The 21,947-nt window shown below is 65.0% G+C and overlaps 1 protein-coding gene across 17 annotated transcripts in view; it reads right to left on the bottom strand.

Annotated features, from left to right (window-relative positions):
• The window catches only part of PLEKHA6 (pleckstrin homology domain containing A6), a 43,706-nt gene that overhangs the window by 14,984 nt on the left and 6,775 nt on the right, over nt 1-21,947 (bottom strand). For 11 of the 17 annotated variants that reach the window (XM_039565188.1, XM_039565187.1, XM_039565192.1 and 8 more), the window contains 5 exons: nt 2,763-2,843; nt 2,498-2,612; nt 2,295-2,399; nt 2,139-2,211; nt 1,711-1,811 (listed from right to left, as the gene is read on the bottom strand). In XM_039565188.1, coding sequence (XP_039421122.1) covers nt 1,711-1,811; nt 2,139-2,211; nt 2,295-2,399; nt 2,498-2,612; nt 2,763-2,843 — 475 coding nt within the window. Of the gene's footprint in view, nt 1-1,710; nt 1,812-2,138; nt 2,212-2,294; nt 2,400-2,497; nt 2,613-2,762; nt 2,844-5,016; nt 5,121-9,077; nt 9,191-9,507; nt 10,238-10,637; nt 12,297-12,601; nt 13,091-14,621; nt 15,305-21,947 lie in introns of those variants that run through there. The other 6 variants (XM_039565200.1, XM_039565198.1, XM_039565203.1 and 3 more) reach the window with 6 other exon arrangements.

Below are 21,947 nucleotides of genomic sequence, written 5' to 3'. Positions count from 1 at the left end.
AAACAGAAAAATGAGGTCTGATCAAACCCCTCCCTCGAGTTTCCATCCTCCCCAGACCATGCAGCCGCCGTGCCCCGCCGGGGTCACCTCCTGAGCCCCCCCATGCACTTCTGGAAGCTCTGCAGGCAGAGGGAAAGATGGAATTGAAGGGATCCATGCCCTGGATTAGTGGGAGGGAGGAGCAGAGCGAGCCCCGGGGGTCCCTCAGCCTCTGCATGCACCAGAAACACAAGAAGGTACTACCTAGGTGGCGGTGGCTGGGTGCTGGCGTGGTGGGTGGCACCGAGAGACCCCTCCTGTCCCGGCATCCTCGCCCACCGAGGGAGGAGGAGGAGGAGGAGGAGGAGGAGGAGGAGGAGGAGGAGGAAACACAGACACGGCGTCAGTAGGAGTGGGATGGGAACCTCTCTGCCCTTCCCTGGACAAAGCCATCCTCCCAAAGCCCGGGAGCTGCTGGGCTCAGCTCTGTGAGGTTTTTCCCCACAAGGCAACAGAGATTTTACAGAATCGCAGAATTATTGGGGCTGGAAAAGCCCTCCGGGATCATCGAGTCTGAGCTGTGCCCGATCCCCACCCTGAGCACCGAGTGCCACGTCCAGGTGACACCTCCAGGGATGGGCACTCCAAACCTCCCTGGGCAGCCCTTTCCAACCCTTTCCATGAGGAAATTCCTGCTGATCTCCACCCTGAGCCTCCCCTGGCCCAGCCTGAGGCCGTTCCCTCTCCTCCTGTCCCTGTTCCCTGGGATAAGATCCCAAATCCCCCCGGCTGCCCCCTCCTGCCAGGGACCTGTGCAGAGCCAGAAATTCCCCCTGATCCCCCTTTTCTCCAGGCTGAGCCCCCCCAGCCCCCTCAGCTCCTCCCTGGACATCCCCAGGTCACTTCCCTGCTGTCACCTGCGGAAGGTGACACCAGTGTGGGCATTGCACATGGCAGACCCCGCGTGTGACCCATCCCTCCCCCCTAAACCCCACTCAGCTGAGCCTAAATTCAGGTTTAAGAGGGGGTCAGCTACAAAAATCCCTTCCTTAAACTGGGAAAACTCCTCCGCAGTGCCCTGTGGGGAGCCCAGCACCGGCTCTGGACACAGGAAGGACACACTGGGATCAACAAGGGCGTGCCAAAGTGACCCACGACCACGGGCAGCACGAGCAGCTGGGCTGGGGAAGGTTCCTGGTGATGCCAAAGGCGCCCAGCAGTGCCAAGAAGTGCCAGGGAAGCTCAGACCCTGCCAGGGACGGATGCGGGGGAGCAGCAGCCGCCGCCACCTCTCCCTGCTCCCCTCTGCAGCCCCACAGCAGCCACTCGGTGCAGGCTCCCCCCTTTCCGGTGCCACTTTTGCCAGTCAAGCAGCTAAAACAGGGCTGGAATCGGGGACAGCTCCGTGCTCGGCTCCCGGAGCAGCCGCTGGGAGAGGCCGGTGGGGGCAGCAGCGATGGAGAGGGGAAAGCAGGGCGGGGAGAGGGGTGGGAGCACCCAGCAGAGCCCTGCGGGCGGGGGGTGGTGACCTTGGGGACACTGCTGTGTCCCAGCTTCCCCAGATCCGCAGGGTATCCATGGGGGTCACCCCGGCGTGCTCCATGCCCCGTCACCAAGAAAGCCACCAGAGCAGCGGGGACCCTGCCAGCATCACCAGTGCCACCCCAGTGCCACCCCAGTGCCGCCCCAGTGCCGCCCCTGTCCCCTGCGAGCCCCGGCAGAGGCACTGACCTTGAACGTGTGCTTCCTGCTGATGTTGTCCGAGGGCTGCACGGCGGCCACGCGGAAGCTGAGCAGGGGGATGCTGCCCAGGATGTTCTCCTCCTTCTCGTCTGGGGAGGGGGGAGGGTGAATCCTGGGGTTACACCCTCGGAGGGACCCCCGGCGCAGCCCCCCCTCATCCCCCGGCTCCGTACCACCTGTGGGATCGCCTCCCCGCCTGTTGCTGCTCCCGCAGCTCGGCCTGGCTCACAAACAACCTCCTCAATTATTGATGCCGGCCCCGGGCCGAGCCCGGGAGCTGCCAGGGAGGCGGGGAAAGCTCAGGATTAACCCCTCGGCGCGGCAAACACCGGGAAAAACAGGCTGGAGCAGGGAAAGAGCCTGGGACTGCTGGAGGCACGCAGCTGGTGGCACTGGGGACACCGGGGTGGCCGTACCTTTGTAGTAGAAGAGGCAGCGATCCACCAGCACGAACCAGCGCTTGTTCCACTGCTTCACCCCCGAGCTGGCCTGCGAGAGAGGGGCGGTGAGAGCAGCGTTCCGAGTGGTCCCGGGGCTCTGTGGGGCCGGGAAGGGGTGGCACGGGGGGGTACCTGCTTGTAGAGCCACCCGCTCTTGGTGACGGCGGCGTTGGGGTTCCTCTTCATGGAGTTGGAGCGCTTCCCGAAGGCGATGCCCTTGCGGGACGAGCGCGGAGCCTGCATGGGGGGACAGGAGATGCTCAGTGCCCGGGCTGGGGTGCCTGGCTCCCTGTCTGAGCTGGTGACAGCCGTGCCACGCAGTCCCCAGCACTCACCCGGCCTCCAGGGCGCTCCGGGGGCACCTCCGACACCATGGCGTGGTTGGGGGGCTCGCTGGGGACGGTGGCCGGCCGCTTGCTGCCCGCCTTGCTGGACATGTCCGAGCTCTGTCTGTGACACGAGAGAGCGGGATCAGCGGATCCGTGTCTCTCCAACCCACAGGAGTTGTCCCCTCATCGTTCCCAGCCCCCCAGAACCTCACCCGCCCTGGCTCCTCCGTCCCAACCCGCTCGGGACCAAGGGGATTGGGAGCCAACCTACTTGGGCAAGTCAAGCCTTGAGGTGTCCTCGGGGAGCTGTCCCGTCACTGGGTGCAGGAAGGTGTTCCTCCTTTCATTGTGGCTGTGGGGACGGTGATGGGGTGGGTGTTAGGAGTCCCCATGTCCCCCACAGAGCCCCTTTGGCACCACGTTTGCTGCTCTGCTGGGTCCACACCAATATCGGGGCTGGCACCGCGGCTGGCACCGGGGCTGGCACCCCCTCCTGTGCCCCGAGCACCCCGCTAATCCCACACTTAGGATCCTCCACGGCACCACGGAATCATTAAGGTTGGAAATCTCCCCAAGATCACCAAGCCCACCCATTAACCCAGCAGCACCAAACTGTGTCCCCAAGTGCCACATCCGCTGAATTGGACGCTGCCCGGGATGGCGAGCGGAGCCCGATCCCCCCTGGCTGCCCCCTCTTCTCAGAGAGTTGTGCAGAGCCAGAAGCTCCCTCTGAGGCTCCTTTCCTCCAGGCTGAGCCCACCCAGGATTCTCCAGCCCCTTCCCCACCTCCCTTCCCTTCCCTGGACACTCAAAGATGTCACTGGCATTTCCCAGGAAGTGCCCGGGGCTGTGGTGGCCGAGCCCCCCTCCCTGCTGCTGCCACATCCCCGCTGTCACCACCGGCCACCCTCACAAGTCGCTGCAGCAGCGGCAGCAGCAGCAATGGCCCATCCAGGGCTGTGCCTGCAGCGACGTCCCCAATGTCACCTCCTCCCCTGGCTGCTCTCGGAGCCATTTCCAAAGCACCTCGAGGCTTTGAGCAGGGTCACCTGGCCACGCAGGGCTGTGAACCCTCCAGACCCCAAACACCAGCCCAGGACCCTCCAGACCCCAAAAACCACCCCAGGACCCCACAGACCCCAAACACCATCCCAGGATTCCCAACACAAGCTGTTGCTGCCTCCCTGGCACTGGGTACAGCTGGAGGGATCCCTGGCAGTGCCAGCAGCGGTGGGACAGGGCTGTCCCAGGCTCAGCTGGCACCTTGTGCCACATCCCTGCCCCGTCCCACAGAGGTGGCACTGCTGGGCACCCCAGAACCCCCTCCCATGCTGCTTCCCGGGGTGCTCAGGGGGTTCAGGGCTCCATCCCAGGACGTTCGCATTGGACCCCACCCCTTCCTTCCTTCCCAAACCCGCCGGGCACCGGGACACAGAGCCCCCTCCGTGCCAGCAGCCCTGGCATGCCACCAATGCCACCAACCCCTCCTGCCTGTCAGCAAAACCGGGGAAGTTTGAGCAAGAAAACACCGCTGCCAGGACCGTCCCATCCCATCCCATCCCATCCCATCCCATCCCAACCCATCCCATCCCATCCCAACCCATCCCATCCCATCCCATCCCATCCCATCCCATCCCAACCCATCCCATCCCATCCCAGGCTCCTGCCAGGCTCTGGAGGCATTAACCACTCACTGCCCAGAACGTGCCGCTGCTCAGCTGCCGCCCCTTGCATGTCCCTCCCTGTCCCCTGCCAGGGCTCTGAGCCCCTCCAGCAGCGCTCGGGAGAGCCTTAAAAACCTGGGGGATGCGTGTGCACCCCACAATGGGGGGCTTTGCTCTCCAAACCCCCCCAGTGCCCGGCTGGACTGACCAGAGTCATCCTCAGTGCCCAGCCCACGCTCCAGCACAGCCCAGGGGGTTCTCGCACAGGGCTGGAGCTGCTCCCAGCCCGCTGTGCCCCCTGGCAGTGCCTTCGGACGGGTTCAAATCCCGGGAACTGGGGCAGGTCCCATCCCCGCAGTGACGCTGACACACAGGGAGGGAGCGATGCCGAGCGAGCAGCACCCTAAAAGCACCCGATCTGGGACGTGGGCGCTGCCAGCACCCACCAGCTGGACTGGACCCCACACCAGGACTCCCCCCATCCCTTCCCACCACCCTGAACCCCACACAGGGGGTCCCCCATCCCCGCCCACCGCCCTGCACCGCCGCAGGTCCATGTCCCCGAGGGCTGGACCCTCCCTGCAGGCAGGACACCCCCCTTTTACAGCCCCCGCGGCTCCTCCTGGCACCCACCGCGCTGCTTCCCCCCACCCCAAACCCGCCGCCGCCCCAGAGCCCGGGAAGAGCCGCAAAACCTCCTGGAAGCAGCGCCCGGCAGCCGCTCCCGGGGCTGACCCCGCTCCAGAAACTCGCGAGTCCCCATCGCCTCCCAAGCACTGCAATGCAGCAGCCACTGCCCGGGCCGAGGGTCCCCCACCGCCGGCTCCCCGCGGGCCCCCCCGGACCCCTGGGGGCTCCTACCTCGCCCTCCGATCCGCCCGAAACTTCAGCATGATCCCGGGGGCCCTCCCGGCTCAGCGCCCGCTCCCGGCTCCCGGCATGGCCACCGCGGTGGGCACGGCCGGTGCCAAGGCGCCACCAGGCTGCGAGGGGACAGCGCGGGCCACCGGCGCGGCCCCGAGCGGGCAGGGGGATGCGGGCGGTGGGCGAGGGCTCTGCCCGTCCTCTGCCAGTCGTGCCAGTCCCCCGCGCCCCGCGCCGGTGGCATTGGCGGTGCCGCTGGCGGCGGTGGCGGAGCTCCGGGGGGCTCCGGTGGCTCCGGCAGCGCCGGGGTTGAGCAGCCCCGGTGTGCGGCAGCCAGCAGGGAAGGCGACAGCGGGGACAAACAGCTCCCGCTCGCGTCCCCGCAGAGGAGAGGCGAAGGGCAGCGCGGCACAGCCGCCTCCCCCAGCCCAGGTGCGGAGCCGGGGAGCTGCTGGTGGCAGGGGAAGGGCGGCACGGGCAGCTCGGGGGGTTTAGGGGGGCTCAGAAAGGCTGGTGAGGGGCTCCCGGGCCCCCCCAGCCCGGCAGGACAGCGGGAAGAGGGGGTGTCACCGCGAGGGAAGCGGCCGCGCTGAGCTGAGCTCTGTCGCTGCCCTGGATTCAGTGCCTGCATCCCTTCCCCCTGCTGCTGTCCCCAAAGCATCCCTGGGTGTCCCCAAACCATCCCTGAGCATGTCCCCCTCCTCCCCGCGGCTGTTCCTTCCCCGGGCGACACCGGGAGGAAATCCCGGGGAGCAGGATGGGCACAAGCACCAGCAAGGGGGGCACAGACCCCGCAGGGCATCAGCACCCCCCAAAAAAAGCCCGGGGAGCCCTTCACAGGTTGGGAGCGGGGAGCAGCAGGATTTGGGGTGAGCCACGCTCCGCCTGGACTTTGGGAAGAGAATCCAAAGCCCTCAGGGCGGGTAGGAAAATCCTTGGGAAGGAAGGAGGGAGGGAGGGAAGGAGGGAGGGAAGGAGTCAGGCTGACATTTCAAAGAAAGCTCCAAAGAAGGAAGCGGAGCACGGGGAGGCTGCCGGGCTCCATCCCGCCACGGCCCCACTGCAGGAAAACCCCGGGACCACCGTGGGACGCTGCCCACCATCTCATCATCCTCCTAAAAATCCAGTTGCGCCCCTTTGGGGCGAGCTCAGCGCCAGTGACCACCTCAGCGATGTCCCCACTGCCCCTCGGATGGCACCAGTGGTCCCAGCCCATCCCAGAATGCGCCAACGCTGTGGCATCAACAAAACTAAATCCAAACTAAACTGAACCCAAACTAAACCAGATCCAACCCCAAACCCACTAAATCCACCTTTTTAGGGCACCGAGGACACGGGGTGAGATGCATCCATGGACAAACTGCCACCACACCATTCGTGGGTGGCACCAGCCTCATGCCAGTGTCCAAACTGGTGGCAAACGCCCCGGTGCTGCCTGTGCCCCCCATGTCCCCACCGCAGTGACTCATCCTCTCCTCCATCGCCACCGCCTGCCCCAGCCAGGGATCCAGGGCCAAGGTCCCCCAATGGCTGCGGGCGCGTGCCAGCCCTCCAGGGTGACAATGCCAGTGCTCGCCCGGTGGCACGGCCACTGTGGCGGGAAGGGACCTGCCGGGGGGAGGCTGTGGCCGCTTTTGGGGATGGCAATGTGGGGACACTGTGGCAGGAGCAGGGACGGAACCACAGGAGGCTGGCTGTGTGTTGGGGTGCCACCCTCTGTCACCCCAGTTTGGTGTCACATGGGCTGTGCCAGGCTCGGGGGCTTTTGAGCCGGGTTCAGGCCGGGTTTGCCAGCCCGGAGCAGGTGCCGTGGTCCTGGCACCAGCTGGGCTTTGTCACGGTCATTGGTGTCCGGGGGTGGGCAGGGACACGGCACATCCGTGGCTGATCCATGGACACGCTCCAGGGATCCCACAGCAGCTCCCAGGGGTGTTGGGGCTCCCAAAATCCCGAGCAAAGCAGGATGGGGACAGGGACCCCAACCCCACTGTCCCCACCAGCCCTGTCCAGGGCAGTGGGAGCCTCACGACAGGGAAACCTCATCCCAAACAGCTCCCAGGCTGCCTGGGGGCCACCGGGATCCAACTGCTGCTTCCTCCCACGCCCCAATGCTGATTCCAGCTCCGGCAGAACCCTCCCTGCCCCCATTGCTCAGGGAGGGCAGGGACAGGGGTGGGATGGGGCAGGGGGATGGAGGCAGCCAAACCCCCCCGAAGTGGCGATCAAACCCCTTCATCCAAAGGTTTTCCATGTTTTCCTCCCGAGGATGGGGCTCACGTGGCCCCCAGCCAAACACGCCCCACGCGCTGGCCTCCCTCCCGTGTTTTTCCAACCCTTTCTTCACCTCTCCCTCTCCTCCTGAGCCACATCCCTCTCGCCTGGCTGCAGCCCTCGGAAATCCTGTTCTCCCCGGGAATTGCAGCGCTCAGCACCCACGGGAGGGGACTCGGGGTCACCCTGTCACCCACGGTCCCTGCGGGGGACAATCCACCCTTGGAGGAGCGAGGCCAAACCGCTGAATCCCAAACCGCTGAATCCCAGTTTGCAGAGCAGCCCAGGGTGGGAAAAAAGGGATTCTAAGGCACTAAAAACCAGGGATCCCCTGCACTCCGGGTCCATCCCGCTCGGCCCAGGGGTGCAGGGACCACAGGGGTTTAAAAAGCGCCAGCCCAAGGCCACCCGCAGGACACGCGGGCCATCAGCTCCCCATCATCCCTCTGATTCCCGTGGGAGCCGCGCAGGGAGGGAAGGCGGAGGCAAAGCCAGAGCTGGATCCTCTGGGAAGCAGCAGGGCTGCGGTGCCGGCCTTGCCAAGCCGGGCAAAGTCCTCGGGAGGGGCGGCCGGCAGCTCCCGCGCACCCACGGCCCACGTGCGACGTCAGCACCGCCACACCGGCACATCCCGGCTTTGGGGGGCACGGGGAGGGAGAGCGGGAGAAGCTCCCGGTGGGATGGATGGCCGGGAGCGGGGGAAGGCCGGGGATTTCCAGAGAACAAAGCGGCTGCTGGCAGCCAGCGAGGCCGGCGGCAGCGGGGAGGGCGAGTCCCCCGCGGCCGCGCCAGCTGGGGTCGGGGAGAAGCACAAAAAGCACAAAAAAAGCACCGGGAGTTTGTGTTTTATCTCCCTGGAAACCCCGGCTCCATCCCAGGCACGGCCCACGGGGGCTGCCGGCCAAAACGCGCTGCTGCTGCTGCCGGAGGTTTGGAGCAGGCGCGGCAGCAGCATCCTGACCCCATGGGGTGACATTTGGGGAGGGTGACAGCCCTGGATCAGGGGCAGAGCGGGTGACAGTCCATGCCCTGGCAGCTCTGATGTCACTCCATTGTCCCCTCGTGGGGACACAGCCCCAGCCCCTTCTGCACGGGATCACTGGGCTCCCGGAGCCACCATTCCCATCCAGAGCCACCATTCCCACCCTGAGCCACCATTCCCACCCTGAGCCGCCATTCCCATCCTGAGCCGCCATTCCCACCCTGAGCCACCATTCCCATCCAGAGCCGCCATTCCCACCCAGAGCTGCCATTCCCATCCAGAGCCGCCATTCCCATCCTGAGCCACCATTCCCACCCTGAGCCACCATTCCCATCCTGAGCCACCATTCCCACCCAGAGCCACCATTCCCACCCTGAGCCACCATTCCCATCCTGAGCCACCATTCCCATCCAGAGCCGCCATTCCCATCCAGAGCCGCCATTCCCACCCAGAGCTGCCATTCCCATCCAGAGCCACCATTCCCACCCTGAGCCACCATTCCCATTCAGAGCCACCATTCCCACCTGGAGCCACCATTCCCACCCTGAGCCACTGTTCCCACCTGGAGCCGCCATTCCCATCCAGAGCCACCATTCCCACCCTGAGCCACCATTCCAATCAGGAGCCACCATTCCCACCCTGAGCCACTGTTCCCACCTGGAGCCGCCATTCCCACCCAGAGCTGCCATCCGCACCCAGAGCCACCATTCCCAACTCAACCTCCAAGCCGCCACCTGGACTTGTCCCTGGAGAGTTTAAACTCTCCCTAAGCTCTTTAAGAAGCCACTTCCAGCACCGGGAATACCTGTCCGGAGCAATCCTTGGTGCGAGGCATCAAAGGAGTCCGGCCCCGACCCCTCCCCGGCCACGTCAGGTCAGGGCAGGGCAGGGGATTACGGCAGCGGCGCTGGGAAAATCCTGCTGGGACAAATCCCCCGCACCTGCCTGAGCCACCGCGCACGATAATCACACCCAGGTCCTGACGGTGCCAGGCCTGGCGTGCTGCTCCTGCCAGCTCTGCCTGCCACCACCCTCGGGGCACCGGCTGCTCGCGGTGACAGTGGCCACAGACAATGGCTCATGAGCACCATGGCCTGGCTCGGTGTGCCACAGCCGGGCTCGGTGTGCCACGGCCTGGCTCCTGGTGCCATGTCCAGGCTCCTGGTGCCATGTCCAGGCTCCGTGTGACACGTCCGGGCTCTGTGACAAGGCTGCACACACACGCACACACTCACCGGTGCCACCGCGCGTCCCCTCCGCCTGCTGCGCCACTCGCCGAGCCGGTGGCTCTCCCGCAGCCGGCCGAGGCGGATGATTTCCCTCCCAAGCCCGTGGAGACCGTCATTGGTATCAATCATTAACAGCCACGGCAGCTGCCGCCAGCTTAACCCCCTCGGCTCCGGGCGGAGCGCCGGGAGCCATCCCTCGCTCCCGCTGGAAGCGCCTTTAACGGCACCGTGACACGGCAAAGTCACCGCAGGACAACTGGCCAGGCAGAAAAAAGGGTTTCCGAGGGGCTCCACACCCCCACGGGACCCTCAGCCATTCCTGCAGTGTCCTGTCTGCGTGTCCCCGGGACACGAGCGCCAGGAGCAGCCCCGCGTGTCCCCGAGCAGCCCAAATTGCCACATCCCGCCCCTGCATCCCGGCGGGAGCTGCTGAAATCCCCGCTCTCCCCACCCTCAGGTCCATCCCGAGGGGCTGAGCCGCGCCAGGAGCGGGACAGGGGGACAGGGGCTGCTCTCTCCACCCCAGGCCAGGATCGCAGCTCGAGCCTCTCGGAGCTCCCTCTCCCTTTCCCCGCAGCTTTTCCAAGGAACATCAATGGCTGTAACTTTATCCCAGCGTGTTTACAACCCAGCTGCGGCTCTTGGCTCCCTCAGCCGTGCCGGGGGCCAGCTCGGCTCCCGCTCCGCCGCCACACGGTGCCGTCACAGCATCACCCCCCCTCCGATATCGGGCGTCCCCCGCACGCTGCGGTCCCCACGGGACCACCGGGATCGGCACCCGCATCCCCATGGAGAGGGGCTGGAGGAGGAGGGGCACGAGGGCTGTCGCTGTGCCTGAGCCCTGGGAAGAGGGCGGACAGATGTCCCTGTCACCACCTCCCCCCGCGCCGCGCCGGTGGCTGCGTTACCCAACCTGCCGAGGGGTTGAATGATTAACCTCGGGCTGCGCCATCGCCGCCTCCCCGCCGTGTCCCTGCGGTGCCACCTGGGGACCCTGCGCTTCTGTCCCCAAGCCCAGGCGCCACCAGCTCCTAGGAGCATCTAGGTCCCCCCAGCTTGTCCCCACAAACACACCGAGGGTCTCCATCCCTGTCCCTCACCCCTTTCCCAGCTCCCACGGCTCTGGAGGTACTCACAGCACCACCACCACCGCCCAGCTCCCGCTTCCCGACATGGATACCCCGGGAATTTCACCCTTGTCCAGCCCCAGCTGCAGCGCCGGGGGCGTCCGGGCTGGAATGATCACAAATAGCCTTGGACAAACATCTGCACGGCACCACCCCGCAGCGAGGGCGGCCGCGGGATGGTTTCAATCGCCATCAAATCCCACCAAACGGCTCAAAATCCACACAGGCGAGCGAGCCAGGCACAGCAGCTGATAAGATCCTGCAGCTGTGGGGCTCCGTGTGGCTCCCCGTGTCAATGACATGCCGTGGAATGGGCACAGCTTTGGGAATTCCCATTCCCCACACTCATTAGGGATATAAAGCCACAAATTCCTTGCAGACACCCCAAATCGGGCGCACTCAGGGGGTGCAGGGGGGCGAAATGAAGCATCCTCCTGCTCCCAGCAGTGATTCCTGAGGCTCTGCAAGTCCAGGAGCTGCTATTTCCCACCCCAGCCCACCGGGATGGGGCGCAGGGTGAGCCCCAGCCTGGGCTCCATCAGGTTGTGCCACTCCCTGTGGAGCCTCTTGACGGTTTTTTGGATAAACTCCCCAATTTTCCGCTGCCGGATTTCCCACGGGCAGCTCAGACAAACAAATCCATGAACGCAGCACCTCTGGGCTGCGAGATGGGCACAGACAGCGGCAGCTTCCACATCCCTGCTGCCACCACGGGATCCCATTTCCCGTTGCTGTTTGGAGCCTCTGGATCCGGGGGTTGGGCAGCGCTGGCTCTGCCCCAGCCCGGGAGCTGCAGCGCTGCCAGGCCTCCAGTGATTCATCCCAGCCCTGCGCCCCGACCTCCCTCAGTCAAGCCCCGACACATTCGGCACATTCCTGGCATAGCCGGCACCGAGGAGCCCCACACCTGCCGGAGCGGGAGCTGGGAAGGTGCCAGCGGCACGATCCGGGCTCTTCAAGGAGATTTATGGATCCCAGGCATGATCCCAAGGCCGCGATGGCCCAGGGGATGGAGGGGCAGCAGCGGCTCTGCTCGGGTGACACAGCAAAGTTGTCACTGTGGGCAGCTTGTCACCTCCCCGAGCGTCCCAGTTGCCCTCCTGGTGCGGTGCCACACATCCCTTGCGTCGGGCTGGGTGTGAATGGGGAAATTCTCCTTTTTTAGATCTGATCCTGCACCTTGCTGGGCCTGGGAACAGTCTGTCACCGGCGGTGACACAACCGCGCACGGGTTGTGCAAGGGCTTTGCATCAAACAGCTCCCAAGGACGGGATAAACGCCGACTCCGGGCTGGCCACGGTGGCTCTCTGGCCCCAAATCCATCTGTGGCCCATCCCACGGCCCCGGGATGGTGGTGTGGGTGCCAGGAAATGTGTGGAGTGGCCAAAAGCATTCCCGAGTACCTGGGAAGAGCCACCGTGGAGCCAAGCCTGGCACCCAGGGATGCCACGGCAGCTCCCAGCCCCCCCAAAAATGGGCACGTGCCCATCCCACCAATCTCCGTGTACAAAAGAACCAAAAGTCCCCCAAACCAGGTTCGTCCTAAGCAAAAAGACCTAAGAAAACACACCCCGGGCCCCCCAAATCCCAGGATCAGGCTCGGGATTCGCGGCCTTTCCTCTGGCCCTGAAGTGGTGCCGTCCCTCGGGACCATCTCGGGGGGAATCACAGCAGTTCCCTCGCCGCCCTTGGATGGGACAACCCCGATTTATTGTCACCTGCAGCCCAGCACACCCTGGTGTGGCAGCGCCGTGCCTGTGACGGCCGGGAACAGCTTCCCGGTGAATCACAGCTCATTCCCAGCTTCCCAGCCGCGTCCTCATTAGCGCCCGAAGCCCGGAGCAGCCCCGGGGAGCAGCTGCGGGGGAAAAGCCGGGAATCTGCTGAGGGAAAAACAGAGGGAGCCGAACCGCCCCCCGCACACACCCAACCGAACCTGGGAGTCTCCCAGGCTGCGCGGGGACAGGACACACCTCTGTGTCACCAAACAGCCCTGGCCGTGTCCTTGTCCCCCTCCCAGCGCCACCTCCGCAGCACCACGGGCGGGTTGGGCTCTGCTGAGCGAGCTCTCGCCCTCTGTGAAGTTCAGTCACCGTGGGATGCTTCCAGTTGGAAACCGGGACAGTTCCAGGCTGAGCTTCCCAGAAATCCCATTCGAGCAGGAGCCCGGTGCCAATTCCCCCTTTCCTTTTCCCCCAGCACGGCGTAAATAAACGCGGCCCCGGCCATCCCTCCGCCCCGCGGGGAGGAGCAGCCTCGGGATCGGGGGAGGGAAGCTGGAAGGACGGGATGGCTGAGCCGGGCTGGAGCCGGGCCAGTCCCAGCCTGGAGAGAGCCCTCGGCGGTGCCTTTGGCGGCCGTGGAGCAGCCCGGGGTGAGCCCCTTGGGATGGTCATAGGATTCCCCCTTGGAACGTCCACAGGATCCCTCCAAAAATGTCCCTGGATCCCTCCAAGGGTGTCACAGGATCCCTCCAAAAATGTCACAGGATCTCCACCTTGGAATGCCCACGGGATCCCTCCAAAAACATCACAGGATCCCCCCTTGGGATGCTCACAGGATCCCCACCATGGAATGTCCACAGGATCCCTCCAAAAATGTCCCTGGATCCCTCCAAGGGTGTCACAGGATCCCTCCAAGGGTGTCACAGGATCCCTCCAAGGGTCCTCACACGTAGCCAGGACCAAGGAGCTGCACCAAGAACTGGAACAGACCAAGGAACTGAACTGGTTTGCTCGGCCCTGGGAAGAGCCCGAGGCTCGTCCCGCTTTTCCAGAGGGCACAGATGGGATAAAGCGTGTGGGAAGAGCAGTCGGGCACCGCGGAGGTGGGGGATCCCTTCAGCAGGTGCCTGTGGCACCACGGCTCCCGTTTTCCCTGGGTTTGGGTCAGGGATGCTGTTCCATAGGATTAGAAACCGGTACCCCCCAGCCCAGCCTGACCCAGGAGTCACTGGGAATTGAAGGAGTGCGATCCCAAACCTCAGCTCCTTAGGAAAGCAGGGAAAAGCCATCCCTGCACTCACGATGCCTTTTCCCTCCTCACCTTTTCCAGTCCCATGAGCTCAAGGAAGGAGGGAGCAGGGACTGAGCACCGAGCTCATCTCCAAACCCGCCCCCCTGCCGGTCCTGGAGAGTTCATTCCCAGCTTCTGGCATCCCCATGGATGGCTGGGAGCCATGGGATGGAAACCACAGCCATCCCACATCCCACAGCAGGCCAGGGAAATCCCACCACAGCCATCCCACATCCCACAGGAGGCCTGGGAAAACCCAGCACACCCACACGGTGCTGCCAAACAGGGGCTGGGGCACCTGTCACTGGGATTTGGGGAGGAAGGGGCTTTCCCAGGCTCCAGGAAAACAGTGGGAAGCGAGACTGGGCCCACAGGGAAGGGTAACTTTAAAAGAGCCCTTCTGAAAACATCCCTTTAAAGAGAACGAGGCCAGAGACAGAGCCGGGTCTCTCCCAGGTGCTTTGAAGCAGAACTTCCAGGAGATTTTAGCTGGCATCTCCAGGAGAAACCCAGCCAGCTCCCTCAGGGCTGCTCCCCAAGGCTTGGGACCCGGCCCGTGGCACAGGGAGAGTCCCCGAGCCGGGCAGGATCCCGCCCGCATCCCGGCTGGAAGCGGAGCCCTGTGCAGGCACCGGCTGCCTCTGCCCCAGTCCCGGCCGTGCCAGCCTTATCCTGCTGCCACACCTTCCGCGGAGCTCCGGCACGGAATTAACCCCTGGCAGAGAGAGGCCGGGCCCTTCCCGTGCCCGCCGTGCCACCTGCCCGTGGCCACGGCGGAAAAGCCTCTCCCCGGTGACATCCGGGGCTGCGTCCCGTCCCCACGAGCGGCTCCAAACCCGATCTTTGGCCCCCCCAGCGCAGCTCAAACCCCTCCAGCACCTCCATCCCTCTCCCTCCGGTCCTCGGAGTCTCCCTCCATCCCCTCAATCCCGTTTTGAACCCCACCAAAGCCGGAGCACTCACAGCCGGCTCAGTTACCTGCTCCAGGTGCTGCCGCGAAGAAAGCGGAGGGGCAGAGCCAAGCGGAGGAGCCGCGGGCTGGCGGGGAAGGAACGGGAAAAAGCCCCGGTGGCCCCCGGGAGTCTCCGAGCGCGGCAGGAACAGCCCGGGTGATAAGCGAGGGCTGAAATCCGAACCTGCAGCTCGGCTCCTTGCTATATAAACCCCGCGCACACCCCCGGCCGCGCTGCCTCTCACGCCACTCCCGCTGCTCCCGGCCACGCCAGGCGCTGCCACAGCGGCAGCCACGCTGCCCGAGCCCCTTGTCGCCACTGCTGCCCTCCCCCGTGCTGGTGCCAGCTCAAGGTGGAGCCTCTCGCTGGTTTGGGGTGGTGCTTCGGGCGTGTTTTTACTCCGCGGAGCAGTGGGAGTAGGATGGGTGCTGTGGAAAGGGGACGGGACCCTCCGGTGGGCACCGGGTGGGCACCGCCCTGCTGGGAAAGTGGGAATAAACCGTGTGGGAGAAGCGAATACCGCGGGGTTTAGCCTCAAAAAAAAACAGGTGGGAGGGGCTCAGCGCGGCGCTGGATCGGCTGGTGGGGCACCTGTGGGCATGGAAAACGTCCCCTTCCCCAGCAGGGACACCACGGGCGGAGGGTGCCCGGTGCCACCCCGGCGGGACCCTGGGCTCGCTGGGGACGTGGCGACTGATGGCCACACCGTGCCCCCGCGAGACTTCCTTGTGCCACCACTGGCCTGACTTCCTTGTGCCACCGCGGGACTTCCTTGTGTGGAAAAACTTCCCGCCCTTCCTGCAGTGGGACAAAACCCTCCAGAGGACAAAACCCTGCCCTGTTTTTCCCCGATTCTTCAGGCTCAGCCCCAAACCGGGATGGCCACATACCATGGGCGAGGCTGGGCTGGGAGCTGCTCCAGCCCATGGGGCGAGTGGGGCCGGGCGGTGTGTCCTGCTCAGGGACACGGGATTATCCTGGGAATTATCCATGGGAAAAGGGAATCCCAGAAGTGCTCTGCCAGCGGCCGGTGAAGCCGCTCCGTGGCACGGGGATAGTCTCAGTGGGCACAACTGTGGGGACTTCTCCATCTGTGCTGGGGACCTGAGTTTTGGGAAGTTTCAACTCCTCTTCTCTGTGTTCCCAAGGCTGGATCCAGCCTGGAATTCTCCAGCTGGGGTGCAGGGAGCCCCACGAAGCTCTGAGCCAGCTCCCCGCCCCGGTTGCACAAGCGGCCCTGGGGCACATGAACGATCCCAGCCTGTTTATGAGCAGCAGCCACCTGCTGCTTCCCGAGCTCCCGGCGCCCTGCCTGATCCCGGCGGGAAGAGCTGGAGCTCCTGGGGCACCCTCTGCCATCCATTCCCTGCCTGGCAGGGCCACCAGCTGTCCCCAGAGCCCCCCCAGGGCACGGGGACACTCCTCAGTACAGGTGGGGTCCTGCCCACGCAGCGCCCTCACCCCCAGCATCCTCCAAAGGTCCTTTGGAAGAGCAAATTTGCCTCTGGAGAGGCTGGATTGAGCGGGATGAGACGACCTCGGGCAGGGATTTCCTCCCCAGGGTCACCCCGAGAGACTTTGGACCCTGGGGACAGCACCCACCGTGCCCTGGGCATGAAATTCCCTGCTCTGCAGCTCCGACAAGGCCTGGCAGCACCCAAATCACCTTCCAGCGACCCGAAAATCCCTGCGGATGGAGCAGAGAACCTACAGCACATTCTGGGGCTCCTGCCAGCGCAGAGAGATGCTTGGGGGCAATGGAGGAGAAATTGGAAGCCCCCAAAGTGTTTTGAATCCACAGTCACCAAATTGGTCCAAAAATGATTTTCTTCTTCAGTTTCTTTTGCTTAAAGAGAAGAAGGGATGGAGCCAAACCCTCCAAGCCACTCCCAGCCCCAATTCCTGCCCCATCCAAGGAAAGGTGCAGCCTCCCCTCACCCAGGGGCTGCTCTGTGACCCCAACCCCACGCCGAGCTTTTGGGGGGACCCCTCACTCCTAAACGGGAGGTTCAGCCCCCTCAACACCTCCCTGCTGCCCTCTCCCCCCCATCAGCGAGGCACGGAGCATCCCCCCCTCTCCAGCAACCCGAGCCTGAACCCAAGGTCCCGCTTATCTGCAGCACAAGCATGTCTGCTGATAAGGCCGGGGATAAGATAAGGCCGCGGCAGCCTCGCCACTATCAGCAACCCTTCCTCCAGCGCTGCGCCCCAAGGCTGAGGGGGTCAGCACCCCCCAAACATCCCCCAAACATCTCCACCATCAACCTCCTTGAAAAGATTCCTCCCATTCCCGGCCGCTCGTTGTTTCCCGATGGGGCAAAGTGTGGATTCGGGGGGAAGGGGGGAAAACGAAATTTAAAAAGAAAGCAAACCAAACCCCAAACAAGCGAACAACAACAAAAATCAAACACAAAGCAGAGCAAATAATGTGTCAGGGGAGCCCTGGCAGCGGCGGGGGGGGGGGGGCACGCCCAGCCCGGCCGCATTAGGCTCGCCACGAAAACTGGAATTGCAAATCATCGCTGCTCAGCCGAGCTGAAAGGAGAGCCGCGGCAGGAAAACAAACCCGGGCAGCGAGCGGGGGGCACGCGGAGCTCACCTGGGGCTGGCACACACCTGAGCCTTCCTCCTCCTCCTCCTCCTCGCTGCGGGCAGCGCATCCCCCCGAGGGGTGCCCGGGAAAGAGGAGGGAAACCCACCCCGAGGAGAGGGGAGCGGCACCCCAAAAGCTGCGCCAAGCCCCCGTGCCCGCCTTCTTCTCGGTGGGGTGGATTGGTACCCTCGATCCCATTCCCAAGATCTCCACACGGGACCTGCCCGCGCGTGGGCACCCCCGCCCCCGGCGGAGCCAGCCTGAGGGTTCAAATTGGGGGATTAGAGGGGAAAAAACACCCCAAAACACCCCCCTGGAGTCGCGTTTGGCTCCCAGCATCCGTGCCAGGCTGTAAACACCCGGCACCCGCTGCGCCGCTCGGGCGTGGGGCGTCGGACGGGAGCAGAGAGCGGCAGGAGGGGACGGGAGTGGGGACCCTCTTGGTGGCACTGCGGGGACACGGGGCTGGCTTGGGGTGGCTCTTCCCGTGGGGTGACGCGGGAGCAGGGCACGGTGGGTCAGGCAAAAGGGGACGGTGGCAGCGGGGTGGCACCGCCAGCGGGTGACCCTGCCAGCGGGGTGACACCGCCAGCGGGGTGACACCGCCAGCGGGATGACACCGCCAGCGGGGTGACCCTGCCAGTGGGGTGACACTGCAAGCGGGGTGACACCGCCAGTGGGGTGACACTGCCAGCGGGGTGACACCGCCAGTTGGGACAAGCGGGGGCGAGGCAGAGAAAATCCCCAAAGCGCCCCGGAGGCAGCGGGGCGGGTGCCAGCGCCCAGAGCAGCCGGGGCACGCTGCCCGGCTGGCACGGGCACTGCGGGGACACGCCACTGTCCAGTGTCCCCAGTGCCACCAAGAACACAGGGGACCCCGGGCGTCCCAAAAATCTCACCGGGAGATGTCCCAGGAGCCAGCGCAGCCCCCATGGCACCCACCCAGGCACCCACGCACCCACCCAGCACCTTCGGAGGGCGCCGGGGCTCGGGGTGCGATGCCGGGGGCACGGCGGGGGCGGCCCGGGGCGGGGGAAGCGCTTTGAAACGCGGCCCCGCCGCAGGATCGCTGCCTCATTAGCGAGCAATTACCGGCTAATTACGGGATGGCAACACCCAAACCCGATCGGGAAATGGGGCTGCTGGGTGCCGGCGGGCGCGCGCGTGCACAGGCGCACACATCCCACCCCAAGAAACCTCGGGAGTTCTCTGGAGCAGGGATGGAACGCGTCACGGGAGGTCACCGGGTTCGAATTCGCGCTGTGCTGGCTCCGTGCCTCAGTTTCCCTGGTTAAGGTTGCATATTCCCCTCTCAGCCTCTCCCCTGAGGCATCCAACAGCTCCAGCCTCCCCTCACTGCACCCCAAAACCACCCGCAGTGGCTCTGCCTCGGTGGACAGCACCCCAAATCCACTGACCCCATCCCACCGCTCGCCAGCAGGCACCGGGATGATCCCATGGGAATGGGAATGGGGTCTGTGCTGCCTCGCTGCCCTTCCTGGGCCTGCTCCTGCCAGGGCCGGGGCCTGGTGGTACCTGGAACGGGGTCACCCTGCCACGCCAGCCCCGCTTTCGGCCATCCCATAGCCCAGGAGCCCGCGGCTGCTCAGGGCAGGTGAACTTTAGCCCCATAAATCACATTCCTGCCGGCTCCCCGTTATCTGGGGTGCGCCTGGCCGTGGCCAGAGAGGCCACCAAGGACACTGGGAAAGGGGAGAGCCTGCCAGGACCGGTCCCTCCAAACCTTCCTGGACCTCCAAAACCCTCCGGGGGGGGTCTCTCCAACCTCTCCTGGACCTCCAAAACGCAGGGCCAAGGTCCCGGCAACCACAGCTCGCGGGAAGGAGGTGCGGGGAGATGGGGACAGGACGCGCTGGGGACAGGCCTGGCACCGCCGGGCACACGGGGAGAGGAGAGACGGGGAACGAGAGCTCCGCGCTCCGCTCCGGGCGCTCCTCATCGCCATCGCAGCTGAGAGCCGGAGCCCTGGGGCCCGGGAGTTCGCACGGAGCTCCCGAATTCCCTCATCTCCCGAATTCCCTCATCTCCCTGACAGGCGGGAGAGCAGCCGGAGCTCCGGGCGGCCCCGGGAAAGGTCACTGCGTTTGCACATCCGCAAAACAGGCGTTTAGGAACAACAGCAAAAAGGAGGGGGGAAAAAATCCCCCACGGAGAAGGAGGGAGAGCAACGCGCTGGAGAAGCCCGGGAAAACCAGCCCAGCCCGTCCCAGCCCAGGGTCCCCCCAGCCCAGGGTCCCCCCGGATTTGGCACCGCGAATGGGGTCGGGAATAATCGGAGGGAGGCGAGAAGGGCGGATTTGTGTCTCCTGATCTGCTGGAGCTTTCCGGGCCCTGAGGCTGCGATCGCCTTTTCAGATTCTGCAGAAGAAAAAAAAGGCTGGAAAATCACTTCCAGTCCATCAAGCAGCTGGCTCGGGGGGCGGAATTTGGGGGAACTTCGGGGTTCTGCTGTTCCCTGAGCGTCTCCCTGCAAAGGGGCAGCAGAGCTGGGTCCTGGGCTGCTGCGGGACATGAGAACAGCGGTTCAGGGGACACGAGGACAAGGGATGGTGACAACGGATGAAAAGGGAGAGCGAGATGCGGAGCAGGAGCTGAGCCACCTCCGGGTGCGCTCTCGAAGGGTTCTGGACCTCCAAAACCCTCCTGGGGGTCCCTCCAACCCCTCCCAGTGCCCAGCCCGGGGTGTGGGTGCGGGGCTGCTGTGGAGCAGCGCCAGCGGTTTGGAATATTCCAGCTGTTCCCCCGAGGCTGGGATGCTGTGCCAGGGCTCTGCCATGGGCACAGCCCCTCCCCACCCTCACCTGTCCCCCCGCAGCCCCCCAGGTGCGCGGCAGCTCCGCTCCGGGAAGCGGTGCCGAGCACGGGGCTCATCCCCGCGGCCGCCGCGGGACCGGCCGGGCAGGGCTGGGAGGCGGCCGGGGCTGCCGGACCGGTCCCGGCTGTTCCACAGGAGCCACGGCACCGGCGCCCGAGCCACGGCACGGCATCCCCGGGGCCCCGGGACAGCGCTGCTCCCTCCACGGAGAGGGATCTCCCACCCTGTCCTAGAGAAATCCAGCAGCCGCGTCCCTATTTTGTCACCTGGATGCGACGTCCAGGCCTCGGTGCCACCGAGCTGCCGGAGCCGCTGCCGGCGTTACGTAAGGAAAGCTCGGAGGGGGAAAACGCCGGCTCCGCGTTCCCGGGGGCTGCAGCAGGAGGAGAGGAACAACAACAGCAGGAATACGGGTGCCGGAGCAGCGGGAAGCAGCGGGAGGATGCGGGATGTTCTCTCTGCTCCGCCACAGCCAGGACAAGCCCCAGCCCCTAATTCCAGCCCCCCCGGATTGGGAACACGCCGAGGATGGGGAGGGATTGTCCGTGGGATGGCAGAGGGCAGTGGGATGCTCCGCATCAGATGCGGCCTCCCTGCTCCGAGAACAAAGGGATGCTCGGGAAGGCTCCGGCGGCCACGGAATCACCGGCGGGACTCGGGAGCAGCTGCGCGGCCACCGCAGGGCCGGGAGCTCCTTGGGGGTTTTAAGAAATGCCAGAGTCTGCCAGGCTGGAGCGGCCGGGGAGATGGAACTGGGAGGACAGAGCGTGGGGGGATCACGGACACAGCCCGGGGATTCGGGATACGGGGGGGGGGGTGGATCAGGGACACGGCACGGGAGTTACGGGTACAGCACGGGAATTATGGAAACAGCACGGGAATTGTAGGAACAGCACGGGGGGGTCACGGACACGGCACGGGGATTATGGACACGGCACTGGGGGGGTCACGGACACGGCCCATCCCCGGCCCGCGGGGTGTTCGGAGCAGGGCGTCTGTCGCCGGGCTGCCAAACACACACAAAAGGCGTCTCATTATCCCCTAATTAGTGCTTTGCCAGCTCCTGCAATTAACACCCGTGCAGGCGGCTGTTGTTGAGGTAAACAGAGGGTTTGGAGCGCCCTGGAGAGCCGGGGGTGCTGGCGGGGTGCAGACCACCCGTGGGCCGAGTCCTGAGGGTCCCAATCACCTCCAGAGTCCCCCAGCTGCTCCAGAAGAGCTGGACGGGGCTGGGCAGGGAACAGGGACACCTCCCAGTATCCCAGGTTGCTCCAAACCCCATGAACCTGGCCTTGGACACTTCCAGGGATCCAGGGGCAGCCCCAGCTGCTCTGGGCACCCTGTGCCAGGGCCTGCCCACCCTCCCAGGGAACAATTCCTGCCCAATATCCCATCCATCCCTGCCCTCTGGCAGTGGGAAGCCATTCCCCGTGTCCTGTCCCTCCATCCCTTGTCCCCTGTCCCTCTGCAGCTCTCCTGGAGTTCCTTTATCTCCTGGAAGGAACTCTGAGGTCTCCCTGGAGCCTTCTGTTCTCTCTCCCAGCCTGGCTCCAAGCAGAGATGCTCCAGCCCTTGGAGCACCTCCGTGACCTCTGGACTCGCTCCGGCGGCTCCACTTTCTCCCAGAAGGAGCCCATGAGTCAGGAGCAGCCAGGGTTGGGCTCCGGGCTGCGGGTCCTGCCCCGGAGGAGGCCGAGCCACACGTCCTCCTGCCCAGCCAGGTGTTTATTCCTGGGAAACATCAAAGGAATTGCCCAGGTCTTAAACGGCCTTTCTCCGCCTGACCCAGAAACGCGGATCAAGAGCTGCCTCATCCCTTAATTGAGAAGTTGGTGACTTTGAATCTTTATTAAAGAGCTTTAGTGAATTCGCAGATTAAGGGCACAACTGGCCACGGCCACCATCAGCCTCATTCCCTGCCA

The sequence above is a fragment of the Corvus cornix genome, chromosome 26, assembly GCF_000738735.6.
Source record: "Corvus cornix cornix isolate S_Up_H32 chromosome 26, ASM73873v5, whole genome shotgun sequence".
NCBI lineage: Eukaryota > Metazoa > Chordata > Aves > Passeriformes > Corvidae > Corvus > Corvus cornix.
This window is presented reverse-complemented; position numbering and strand designations above follow the sequence as displayed.